Source organism: Kogia breviceps, chromosome 10 (genome assembly GCF_026419965.1).
Source record: "Kogia breviceps isolate mKogBre1 chromosome 10, mKogBre1 haplotype 1, whole genome shotgun sequence".
Classification (NCBI taxonomy): Eukaryota; Metazoa; Chordata; class Mammalia; order Artiodactyla; family Physeteridae; genus Kogia; species Kogia breviceps.
Genome location: NC_081319.1, coordinates 75523378 through 75536250, shown reverse-complemented (window position 1 = coordinate 75536250; position 12873 = coordinate 75523378). Strand labels below are relative to the sequence as shown.

Genomic DNA, 12873 nt, shown 5'->3' with positions numbered 1-12873 from the left:
TACATATATCCCCATATCCCCTTTCATTCAGTATATGATTCTCTTTTTTAAAAATAGATCTTTATTGGAGTATAATTGCTTCACAATACTGTGTTAGTTTCTGTTGTACAACAAAGTGAATCAGCCACATGTATACATATATCCCCATATCCCCTTTCATTCAGTATATGATTCTCTTTTTTAAAAATAGATCTTTATTGGAGTATAATTGCTTCACAATACTGTGTTAGTTTCTGTTGTACAACAAAGTGAATCAGCCACATGTATACATATATCCTCATATCCCCTCCCTGTTGAGCCTCCCTCCCACCCTCCCTATCCCACCCCTCTAGGTGCTCTGCGACCACCGAGCTTATCTCCCTGTGCTGGGCTGCTGCTTCCCACTAGCTGTTTTACCTTCGGTAGTGTATATATATCGATGCTACTCTCACTTTGTCCTGGCGTCCCACTCCCCCGTCGTGTCCTCAAGTCCGTTCTCTGTGGCAGGGCAGGAGTATATGACTCTTGATTGCCTACTCCTGTGAGTCAGGTACTGTTCTAGGTCCAGCAGTTACAGCTCTGGGCCTCAGCTTGTTCCTCTGAATGTGAGGAGTTGACCTCTGAGGCAGCCTTCAACTTGAGAGGGCATCAAACTCAACAGGAGGGCTCATTAAAACACAGACTGCTGGTCCCCACCCCCAAGATTCAGTGGGTTTGGGTGAGGCTCAAGAATCAGCATTTACAACAAGTTCCCAGGTGATGTTATATGCTGCTGGCCTGGGAATCACACTTCGGGATTCCCCCCTCTGACTTCCTAGGGTTCCCTACTTTCTAGGGTTCTTTATAAATAAACTACATTCTCAGTTCTGAGAATATGAACAAATAAAGAATAGATTCCTGTAGCTCAGAACACAAAGTAATCCCTCTTACCCTGAAGTTTGGGAACACAGCAAAACAGACAGGTCAAGAGAAGTAAAGTTATCTAGCTTCCATTCCCCCCACAGGGGCATGATGGAGGAACGCAGAGTCAGATCATGGTCAGAGTTTGATGAGTTTCAACAAGTAATTCTTCCTGGGGGAAGTGACTTGGTGCAAAGCTTTCGAGGAAGGTTAAGTGGCGAGGTTTAAGCCAGGCGGCCTGGCCTGATACCCACAGGATAACACTGCTGGACATCATTTTAAGGCCTCACAATTTATCCCCGACCGTACAAATTCAGCCTGATCATCAGTGAGATCCTGACAAGGACATGGTCCCCAGCATGGACCCCTGCACCTGACTCCATGCCTTAGTGCATGCTGTTCCCTCAGCCGAAATACCCTTCCTGGTCCCCTCACCTCTGTAAACCCTATTTGTCCATCAGGATCCAGGTAAAATCAAACTATGCTTCATGAGAATTTAATATCTTCTCAACCTACCCTTAATGTCTTTTTCTGTATCTCAGTTCATTGGGACACTTGATCATTATTTTTTTTTTTCATTTATGGATTCATTCATTCAACAATATTACCACTCCATCAACAAATTCTTATCAAAGGGCCTACCATATACGGGGAATTATGGTAGATTTGGAGAATAGAATCATAGGTCAAAACAGACCTGGTCCCTGCCCTAGTGAGAGAAAGATCCGTTAATCAAATAATTGCACTGGTGGAAGTACAATTACAGGCTGAGAAGAGTGGTCTGAAGGAAAGAAATATGGTTTTATGAGAACATAAAAGAAATGACCCTGATGTAGCCTTGGGGGTGGGTGTCAGGATAGACTTTCCAAGAAAGTATAGTTTGGGCTGAGAGCTGAAGGTTGCCCAGGACTTGGCTGGATGACGAGTTGGAGTGGGGAAGGGGAACGCTCTCCAAATTGGGGGACCAGCATGTGCAAAGGTCCTGTTGTAGGAGATAGCTTGGCAGGTTCAAGGAACTGAGAGACCACAGTGGCTGGGGGTGGGGATGGAGAGGTGTTGGAGAACAAGGAGAAGAGGCTGGGAACATCGTGAGGCTGGGAACAAACCCCGCGGAGCCCTGTCGGCCTTGTTAATGATTTTGGTCTTTAACCTAAGATTGCTAAGATGCCATGAAAGGGTTTTAAACAGTGGGTTGATGGGGGCAGAGTTATGTTTGGAAAAGTTTATTCTGCTGCTGCTGTCTGGAGAATGAACAAGACTGAAATCAGGGGGACCAATCAGAAGGCTGTTGGAAGAGTGCAGAAGGTAGATACGGTGTCTTGGACTAGGGTGATAGTAGTGGAACCAGAGAAAAATGGGTGGAGTTAAGAAAACGTTAGGAAGTAAATTGCTGGGTTGTGGTGGTTGGTTAAGAGAGAGGGAAGAGTCAAGGGCGAGACTTTGGAGGAGCATCCATTTGGGGGGATGTGATAATGAGTTTGCTTTGAACCTGACAGTGGAGCTGTGGAGTAGGCTGCTGATCAGGAGCTCAGACCCTCTGATCTGGGAGTGGTCACTGGGAGTCCTCAAGGCTCACTGCATCACTTCACCTTCAGGATCTGCTCCAGCCATCTTTGGCCAACCTTTGTCCCGTCCCACTGCTTCCCTTGTTCCAGCATTCATTCCACCAAACCAAACCCCCCACCTTGAATTTGTCCATCTCCTTCTCCTGTCATTCAGAAAGGGACAGAGACCAACTCAGGCTTGCTCCCAGTTGGAGGGGGCCTACTGCAGTGGTCTTCAAACTTTCTGCTTAAAATCCCCCAGAAAAGGATTTTGTAAAACCATTTACCCTCTCACACATTTTTAAGTTTACATCTACATTCTTTATTATACGTCTGCCAAAGATGCAATTTCCAGTACATTGTAAACATTGATATTTTTAAGTAAAACGATGACATCACTGTTTTAAATGTATCCAGTGGAATCTAAACACCATAGGAATTTGACACCCACCATCATCCATTTTGAAAATGCATGAACACGCTCTTCGTTAATAGTCAGTGTTCCTTCTCCTTGATATTTTACTTCTGTTTCACTTCCCCTGTGGAATTTTACCCTAATGTAATATATGTAATATGTTTTTGTGCTTAAAACTCTGTCGCTTGTTTCTCTGTAACAATTCATATGAAGTTAAAACTTTTTAAATTTCCTGAAATCAGAAAGTTCTAAATACTAAAATTTTCTTCGTGTTTGAGGTATAATTATGATTATTAATAGTATGTAGGCAATCAAAACAACATAAAATATATTCTAATTTGGATAAATAATTAATAAACATAAAAACTAAAATTACAATGAAAATGTACGTTAGGTGGTGATGCTGGAGACTTTTCAAAGTAATATTTTTTCATGTAAATACATTGTTCTTTTGTTTGCTTTTTGGAGTTGTTTGGGTTGTTTGTTTGTTTGAAGTATAGTTGATTTACAGTGTTTTGCCAATCTCTGCTGTACAGCAGAGTGACTCAGTTATACACATATATACATTCTTTTTTAAAATGTTATTTTCCATTATGGTTTATCCCAGGAGATTGGATATAGTTCCCTGGGCTATACAGTAGGACCTTGCTGTTTATCCACTCTCAATGTAATAGTTTGCATCTACCAACCCCAAATTCCCAGTCCATCCCTCTCTCTCCCCGCCTCCCCCCTTGACAACCACAAGTCTGATCTCTATGTCTGTGAGTCTGTTTCTGTTTTGTAGATAGGTTCATGTGTGCCATATTTTAGATTCCATGTATAAGGGATATCATATGGTGTTTGTCTTTCTCTTTCTGACTTCCTTCAGTAAGTATGATAATCTCTAGTTGTATCCATGTTGCTGCAAATGGCATTATGTTGTGCTTTTTTATGGCTGAGTAGTATTCCATTGTATATATGTACCACTTTTTTTTTTTTGCTGTACACGGGCCTCTCACTGTTGTGGCCTCTTCTGTTGCAGAGCACAGGCTCTGGACGCTCAGGCTCAGCGGCCATGGCTCACAGGCCCAGCCGCTCCGCGGCACGAACCCGTGTCCCCTGCATCGTCAGGTGGACTCTCAACCACTGCGCCACCAGGGAAGCCCCAGTACCACATCTTCTTTATCCATTCATCTGTTGATGGGCATTTAGGCTGTTTCCATGTTTTGGCTAAGTAATTTTTTTATTGATGTATAACATACATGCATGTATGTGACGAGGTCTGAGTGTACAGCTCAGGTTATTACAGAGTGAGCACACCCGTGCAGTTATCACCCAGGTCCAAAGATAGAATCTTGCTGGTGCCGGGTTATCTCTTCTGTTTTTTTATTTATCCATGGAAGAATACTATTTGTTGCATGAGATATGAGACAAGGATCAGCATTGATTGTATTTCCATTTTTCATTTATATAGATGTAAACACTGAAAAACTCATTCACATAAACTAATAGATAAAAATACAAGTTTTATTAAAGCAGGGTTAACTTAGTTCTTGATGTGCTTCTGAGTTATGTACCAAAAGTCTCATAGTGGGGCTTCCCTGGTGGCACAGTGGTTGAGAGTCCGCCTGCCGATGCAGGGGACACGGGTTCGTGCCCCGGTCCTGGAAGATCCCACATGCCGCAGAGTGGCTGGGCCCGTGAGCTATGGCCGCTGAGACTGCACGTCCGGAGCCTGTGCTCCGCAGTGGGAGAGGCCACAACAGTGAGAGGCCCACGTACTGCAAAAAAAAAAAAAAAAAAATCTCATAGTGATCTATCACTAACAATTATATTTTACTTACTTCTATTAGGGCTTTCTAATGAAAAAAAGAATTGGAAGCCACCCAGCTTGCAAAGAAGATTGACTACTTATTTATTAGTGTTGCTCACTTTCAATGTTCTGTGCCCTCTCGTGTGGCAGCTGGGGGAGTTATCCCTGGGGCATAAGCCCAGTTAAGTTTGGGATGGGATGAGTAAGAGATGAGTTTGTCTTTCTTTTGTAAGGGAGGAGGGCTGTTGTGAAAGAGCAGGTGTAAAAGGACAACTTGCACCTCTGTCACTGGTTAGCAGACATCTGGTCCTGTCCAAAACCATTTGGCATGGACCAAATGTGCTTTATGGACAGTTTGGATGAGACCAAATTTCAGGGACCTTTTGACGTGGACCAAATATCTTACGGACCCAATGTCTTATGGATGTTTTGGACAGGACCAAATGTCCTGCAATTCTGTCACCCATCAGATCTAGAAAAGGGTTTTTATGGAAGTTGAGGATCTGGAAATTGATTCTCTTAAAGCTTTGAATGTGTGTGTATAGTGCTTGGAAAGTGTTCGTGTACTCCCAGGGGATGACATACCCCAGTTTGAAGTTCACAGAGGAACCTGTATGGCTTCAAATCAGACTAGACCAGTCACTCAAAATTTCCTAGTTCATGTTTCTAAGAGAGGGAGTCTGATTGGCCCAGCCTATTTTTTTGAGTCAGGCCACATCATAGGCTTCCGACCAGGTGGTCAGCACTGTGCACAGATGTTTCCCTGAGCAGGGACCCCAAGGAGGCAGGTAGCTGTGTACTGACACGTGTACTGCTTTTCCTTGAAACCGTCTCTGGTTCTGTTCTACTGCTAGAAATACGCTCTCCAGACTATGAGTTCCTTATCTGTTATTGTTTACCTTTTTATTACATGCATCTCTTTCCTCCTTGTACTGTAGTTATTCTTGTGGCCAATTGTCTTTTCTAACTGTAAGCTCCTTGAGAGATGGCCCATGTCTTAATGATTTCCTAGCATTGTGCCTTACACTTAGTAGATGTCTATGTCTAGTAAGTATTTTTTGACCAGATGAATTGATTAATGAATGTCTTAAACTTCTTTATATCCCCTGCAGGACCTAGAATAGTGCTGGGCTTTCAATAGCAGGGTTCCAGAAGAATGGATGAATGAATCAGTGAGCAAAACAATGAATTAACGAATCAATGAACTAATGAGCCGTTGAGCAATGGCTTGAAAGTAAGAGAGTTCATATCTCACATGGGGGTCAGTGTCTGCAGAATCAGTGTAAAGGGAGTGACACGTATGAAACTGGCTATTTCTAATCCAGGCTCCTGTTTTGTGTTTATTTCCATAATGGGTTGTGGTAGATACGGTTGCTCATTGCAAAACATCCAAGTAAATCCTTTCCTGTCCTTTGCATCTCGTCTTGCAGGTGTGAGCAGCATCTCTTCACCACGGTGGTGTTTGGTCCGTACCTAAGCCCGGGTGAGGATGTAAAATCCCCCGCCCTGCACATGCGTGGTAGAGGCCAACAGGGACACCCGGCTCCAGCCACAGTCATGGACATATCAGCCGTGGAGTAGTGTGGACGGTTTCTCTCTGCTTCTCAGGGTTTCAGTCCTTTCGGGTTTGTGTCATTGATCTCTTTTTATGGTTTTGTGGCTGGACGTTCACGATCAAGTCAGGCACCATGGGGGATCAGCAACTGTACAAGACCAATCACGTGGCCCACGGTGGTGAGAACCTTTTCTACCAACAGCCATCACTTGGCATCCACGGTGGGCTGAACCACAACTATGGGAATACAGTCCCCGGGGCTGGAATGGATGCCCCTCAGGCATCACCCATCTCCCCCCACTTCCCTCAAGACACTCGGGATGGTCTGGGCTTGCCTGTTGGCTCCAAAACGCTTGGCCAAATGGACACCTCAAGGCAGGGAGGGTGGGCAAGCCATGCAGGGCCTGGAAACCATGTCCAGCTACGTGGCAACCTGACCAACTCGAACATGATGTGGGGGTCTCCAGCCCAGGCGGAGCCTACCGATGGCTACCAGTACACCTACTCCCAGGCCAGCGAGATCCGGACCCAGAAGCTCACCAGCGGTGTCCTGCACAAGCTAGACTCTTTCACCCAGGTGTTTGCCAACCAAAACCTGCGAATTCAGGTCAACAATATGGCCCAGGTGCTGCACACCCAGTCAGCGGTGATGGATGGAGCCCCTGAAAGCGCCCTCCGCCAGTTGCTGTCCCAGAAGCCCATGGAGCCCCCAGCACCGGCTCTCCCTTCCCGCTACCAGCAGGTGCCCCAGCAGCCTCACCCTAGTTTCACTGGCGGGCTGTCCAAACCAGCTCTTCAGGTTGGGCCGCACCCCAGCCAAGGGCACCCGTATTATGACTACCAGCAGCCACTGGCCCAGATGCCAGTGCAGGGAGGACAGTCACTGCAGGCCCCCCAGATGCTGTCCCAGCACATGCAGCAGCTGCAGCAGCACCAGTATTACCCGCAGCAGCAACAGCAGCAAGCCGGGCAGCCGCGGATGTCAGTGCAAGAAATGCAGCCACAGCAGCAGCAGCAGATTCGCCCAGCGCAGCCCCAGCAGCTGCAGCAGCGGCAGGGTTCGATGCAGATACCTCAGTATTACCAGTCCTCACCCATGATGCAGCATTTGCCAGAGTCGCGGCAGCCACAGATGCACCTGCAGCCCCCTTCTTATCACAGGGACCCTCACCAGTACACCCCGGAGCAGGCGCACGCTGTCCAGCTGATTCAGCTGGGCTCCGTGCCCCAGTACTACTACCAGGAGCCCCAGCAGCCCTACGGCCACCCCATGTACCAGCAGAGCCACCTGCCCCAGCACCAGCAGCCTGAGGACGGTCAGCCCAAGACTTATCCAAGCGACAGGCAGGCCCAGGCCATGCTGAGCTCCCACGGGGACCTGGGGCCTCCAGATACAGGAATGGGTGACCCGGCAAGCTCGGACCTGAACCGGGTCAGCAGTGCGCTCCCCCACCGGCCGCTCCTGTCCCCCAGTGGCATCCACCTCAACAACATGGGGCCTCAGCACCAGCAGCCGTCTCCCAGTGCCGTGTGGCCCCAGGTATTCTCACAGTGGCTGTTTCTCCTGGTGTCTCAGTGTGCTCATGGGCCAGCCACAGCTGAGTCTATGCAGTGCCCAGTCCGCTCTCCAAACCCCTCCAACACTTTTGTTCTTTATTTATTCCACAAACGTTAACCAGACGCTGTGGAATGCAAAAGCAATTTTGACTCAGTCCTTTCTTTGCCCATAGAGCTTACAGTCTCACGAAGGAGACGGCCAATACACCGTATCAGGTCCTGAATGATGCATGTAACGGTCAAGGCCTGATCAGGTGCCCAGGGACCACCACCGTGTCTGGTGCCCCTTAAGTCTGTATCCTTAGGGAATTTCCTATGAAATCCTTCCCCCTTTGGGAGGGAGACGACATTATGATAGCATTTCTCAAAGTCTAATGCCCAGAATAGGAGATCTGTAGAATGTTGAATGGATATTGCTGGGAGGAGGGGAATGGGTTCTCTGGATAAACAAATTTGGGGGTTCTTAAAGTGAAACAGGTTGCAGTACTGCTGGCCTTCTCAGAGCCTTTAATATGCTCATGTGCACTGCAGATCTCCCCACGGGGATACCTTGTGTAGTTGCAGAGGTGAAAACCTTAGCTGCCCACAGGATCCAGGCAGGTAAAGTCAATAAGCAAAATGGCCTGGTATGAGATAATAAGGACTGTGTGGACTAGAGAGCAGATGTCCCATCTAATGACATTCTTAGGATTTTTTAAAACAGTCCAGCCAAGCAAACCATGTCTGCAGGCCAGATTCAGCCTGAGGGTGACGGTTATTAACCCTTGATTATTACCAAAATGTATTTGATCACAAAACTGCCTACTGTGTCCTGGGCACCATTTAGGCCTTGGTGTGTCCCAAGTGCTACACTCAAGTGACAACAGGGTCGGGGGAGGAGGGCACCTTGAATAGGACTGGGGTAGATGGAGAGAGGGCTCCGATGAAGGTTGAAGACCAGGCATGAAGTCCCCTTGACCCTGTTTTGTTTAGGGCTCAGGCCTGTAGTAACTGAGAGACTTTGTGAATATACGAATAAGATGACATGGCCAAAGCTGAGGTCTCCCAGCGTGAGGCTGTGTCATCCAGCCCTCCATTCGGGAATGGAGCCTGTCTGTGTACAGAGTAGGTGGACAGGGAGAACAGGAAGGAAGGAGGTGGGGGATTGAGTCCCGGTGGGCTTGTGGCTGGTGGGGCTCCGTGAGGGGGCGTGGCCCCAAGCCAGGGAACATCAGGGGGGAAGGGGTCTGGAAGCCTCAGGTGTGGAAGGGCAAGGGCGTGCGTATCTGTGAGCCCGGTCAGCGTGAGGCAGAGAGCGGAAAGAATCCTAGAAGTGTGCAGGCCCTGGGGTTCCCGCCGCTCAAGGACTCCTCCCATCAGAAACACATTTGTTTTTTTTCTTCTTTCTTCCGGTGTCCTGCATGGCTCAAAATAGATGCACCTTCCTGATGGCAGAGCCCAGCCAGGGTCCCCTGACTCAAGGTAGGATGGATGCATGGAGGCTTGTTGGCATTTTGGGAGACTGGAAGATTTCCCTGAATTGTCTCATGATTCATTTCCAAATTCAAAGTCAATTCCTCAAAGAAATGTATAAGAATAATAATAGCAGCTATTGTTTTTGAGTGCTTATTATTACTCTATATCATATGTAATAAAAGTAGCTCAATGAGCGTTGGTGTGATTACCATGTGTCTAGTACATAGTAAGCACTCAACCACTGTTAACTATTATTATCATTATTATTTTACAAATGAGAAAACTGAGGCTCAGAGAGCTTAAGGTTGCGCATCAAGAAAGTAGGGATGCTGGGAAGGACTCCAAAGCCCATCTTCTGCCCTCTGTCCATTCAGTGAGTATTTATTTAGTACCTGCTGTGTGCTAGGCATGGAATTAAGCTATGAGGATGCCCCAGTGAATAGTACAGTCTTGTTTCCTCCCCTCATGGGTTTGGTAAATAAAGACTTAGCCAGAGCCTTACAAACTAAGGCATGCAACCTGGATGCTGAACTAGAAGACTTGAGACCCATGTGTCTAAGGGAAGACTTCTGCAGGAGGAGAGCCGAAGCTGATTCTAGAAGGGTCGTAAGCCAGAGGTGGGAAAAAACCCAGCACCTGAAGGTCTGGAATGAAGAAAGACGTTTGGTTCAACTCTTGCATGATTTTGAGCACACCCTTTCCTACTCTTGAGCCTCAGTTTTCCATCTGCAAATTGGGTTTAGTTCTCTGAAGGGAATTGGGGTGATACAAGTAGGGCCATGGCCTTGCGAGCTCTGGATGAATGAAATGGGTTCGTTGTGGGGTGGGAGGTCTTGTGATGAGTCACTGTTTCCCTTCATCAATGTGTGTGTCCTCTCCACTTGGTCCTACCCTTGAGCAGTGGCCAACCAAAAGGCGTGTTTGGGGAGCAGTTTGATGCCAAGAACAAGCTGACATGCTCCATCTGCCTGAAGGAGTTCAAGAGTCTGCCTGCCCTGAACGGCCACATGCGGTCCCACGGGGGGATGAGGGCCTCCCCCAGCCTCAAACAGGTGAGCAGGAGTCAGCCCCCGGTCCTTCCCAGGCCATGTGCTGCTTGCTTTGCTTTGCTGCCATCAGAGAGTGATGTGAGCCCCACTTGGCAAACCTGAGGAGGCATAGTCCTTCCCTAACGAAAGTACTCAAGCTTTGACGCCGGGAGCCAGCCAGGTCACACAGTCTCCGCTTCCACTGGCTTCATGAACGAGAGTCCAGAACTGAGATGGTAGAAATCCTTTTAGGGGATCCCAGCCTCTCCAGCTCCTGGAGAAGACAGCAAAGAAAATATGTCGATGCAATATTGTTTTTAACTTCTGCTGCTTGAAGTACTCAACACCAGGGTCCCTTGGGCCTTCCAGATCCATAGTCAATGGCCAGGGAAAGCTAGTGTGACCATTGGGCTCCCAGCCAGCATTTTCTGTTCACTAGGGCACTAGTGGTAGACTCTAGCATCCGAAGACCTTTAAATGCCCTTAGGATCATCCAGGTAGGATACCCTTGTGAACTACCCATGCAGTTTTAGAGTTAGATTAAAACTCAAAGAGCTCTCTCAATTCTTTGAATGCTGTTAATCTTAATTTAAGTCTATGGGATTAACTCTCTGTTCACCAAAAACTTTGATGTGACCCAGGTCACTCCGTCTCCTGACCATGCCAGTTAAAAGAGCTTTTCCTCCATTTGACAGATGAGTAAACTGAGGCCCATAGAATTAAAAAGTCCTGCACAAGAGCTTATGTGGGTTTTTTTTTTGGGGGGGGAGGGTCTGATTCTAAGTCCATGTCCTTTTCTTTAAAAGCAATGACAGCCACACAAAAATTTTTCTTCACTATTTGTTTTAATATACAAGTGATACACGGTCAAGATTTTTTTATGTAGAAAATCAAGCGCCTTGTCCATTGCTGACGGGCATCACTGGAGCCGAGGGACTCAGGCTGGCAGGAAGGAAACCACCCTGCAGCAGTTCTCTGTCACCCACGTGTGATGTCCAGGAACGTTTCAGGAAGAGCAAAGTGCATCCCCCCCCCACCCCATGAGAGCTGCTCTCAGCCCAGGATCAAAGCCTTTATTGTCTGTGTAGGAGGAAGGAGAGAAGGCCCCAGTGCCTCCGCCTCAGCCGCCACTGCCGCCTCCGCCTCCGCCGCCACCGCAGCTCCCACCCGAGGCGGAAAGCCTCACGCCTATGGTCATGCCCGTGTCTGTCCCTGTCAAGCTTCTCCCGCCCAAGCCCAGCTCTCAGGGCTTCGCCAACAGCGTCGCTGCCGCCCCCTCAGCCAGAGACAAGCCAGCCAGCTCGATGTCGGACGACGAGATGCCCGTGCTCGTGAGGATGACCCTCTCTCCCCCACACTCACCCCAAGGGGCTGCCCCCCACCCGCCTGCTGTGAGTTGCTGCTCTGCCCTGCCTGCCTGGGGTGGGGACATCCCTTTGCTTTCTTGGAGATGGGGACAGCTCTGCCAGGGCCACTGGCCTGAGCTCAGACGTGGCTTGGCCTCTCCGGGCCGAGCCCCCTGTGGCCACCTTGGGAATCCCATCCATGTCTGCACTGCGTGCTACCCAGTAAACACCTGGCACTCTACCAGGCTAATGGTCTGGGTTAGATTCTGAGAGACCTGAAGATGTTCCTAGATTAAACAGGGGTGATAACTCAGCTGGTGATCACAGTTATTAAAATATGGAAGTACTGTCCCAGATAATACATAGCTACTGCCCAGGGTCCTGGCCCCTCCCTCAGGATCTCCAGACTTCCCCAAATCCAGCAACCAAAGAGGCAACCCCTGGCACAGCAGGTCCTCCAGGCAGTAGCGCTGGCATCCATTCTGAGGGTCAGTCAGCCTTACCACATGCTTAATATTCAGTATCACCCCTGTGTAAATAAATACCCTCAGAGGACCGGATTCATTAAGATTCCCAAAGTAATTCCCCTGAGACACCCACCCCCCAATCTCAAGAAAGCAAAGAGATTTGTGTTTCTTATTCACCGCTCTTCTCTTTCTCGAGTTCCGAGTGCTTCACCCAAGCAGCTTAGCTTGGTTCTGGGACAGAGATCTCTCTCACTGTCCTTCCCTCTCTATCCCTCTCCTTCCCTCTTCTCTCCCTCTCCCTCTCCCCCCACCCTCTTTCTCTGTCCCTCTCTCTCTCTCTCTCTCTCTCTCTGTCCCTCTCCCCCTCTCTCCTCCCCTCCCCTGGGGAGTCTGTAACCCATGTGATTCACTACATCAGATTTGTCCCCTCCCCACAGAGTAGTGTGCTGAGTCACATTTGTCCTCACAGAATAGGTAGCTGCTGGGATTCCAGGAGACACGAGTGGGGTTGGGCCAGAATAGGGATAGGGAGGATAATTAAGAGAACTAGAAAAATCTAGAAAGAGCCTTTTTGGTTTTCTATGTAATATCAGGGCTCAGAAGAGGAAAGACAGATGGAGAACCTCTGGAGGTGAGGATTCTCATCAGCTGGCAGGTCTTGGGGGCCAGCAACACGCAGAGAGATGAAACGACACAGCCAAGCCCCCTCTTTGCCCAGGGCAGTTCCTCATTTGGTGGGAGGGATGCTGTTTCTACCCTCTGGAAACTCTCAGCCTGAAGCTGGAGAAAGTAAGGTTCGTAGTCACACAGGGGTCAGAGCCCCAGGCAGCAGCCC

The 12873-nt window shown here is 48.4% G+C and overlaps 1 protein-coding gene across 4 annotated transcripts in view; it reads left to right on the top strand.

The window, feature by feature from the left end:
• TRERF1 (transcriptional regulating factor 1) overlaps positions 1-12873 on the top strand; it is a 206585-nt gene that overhangs the window by 159521 nt on the left and 34191 nt on the right. For 2 of the 4 annotated variants that reach the window (XM_059075635.2, XM_067006222.1), the window contains 4 exons: positions 6061-7725; positions 9157-9203; positions 10099-10249; positions 11314-11616. In XM_059075635.2, coding sequence (XP_058931618.1) covers positions 6319-7725; positions 9157-9203; positions 10099-10249; positions 11314-11616 — 1908 coding nt within the window. In that variant the 5' untranslated portion in view covers positions 6061-6318. The remainder of the gene's footprint in view (positions 1-6060; positions 7726-9156; positions 9204-10098; positions 10250-11313; positions 11617-12873) is intronic. The other 2 variants (XM_067006223.1, XM_059075641.2) reach the window with 2 other exon arrangements.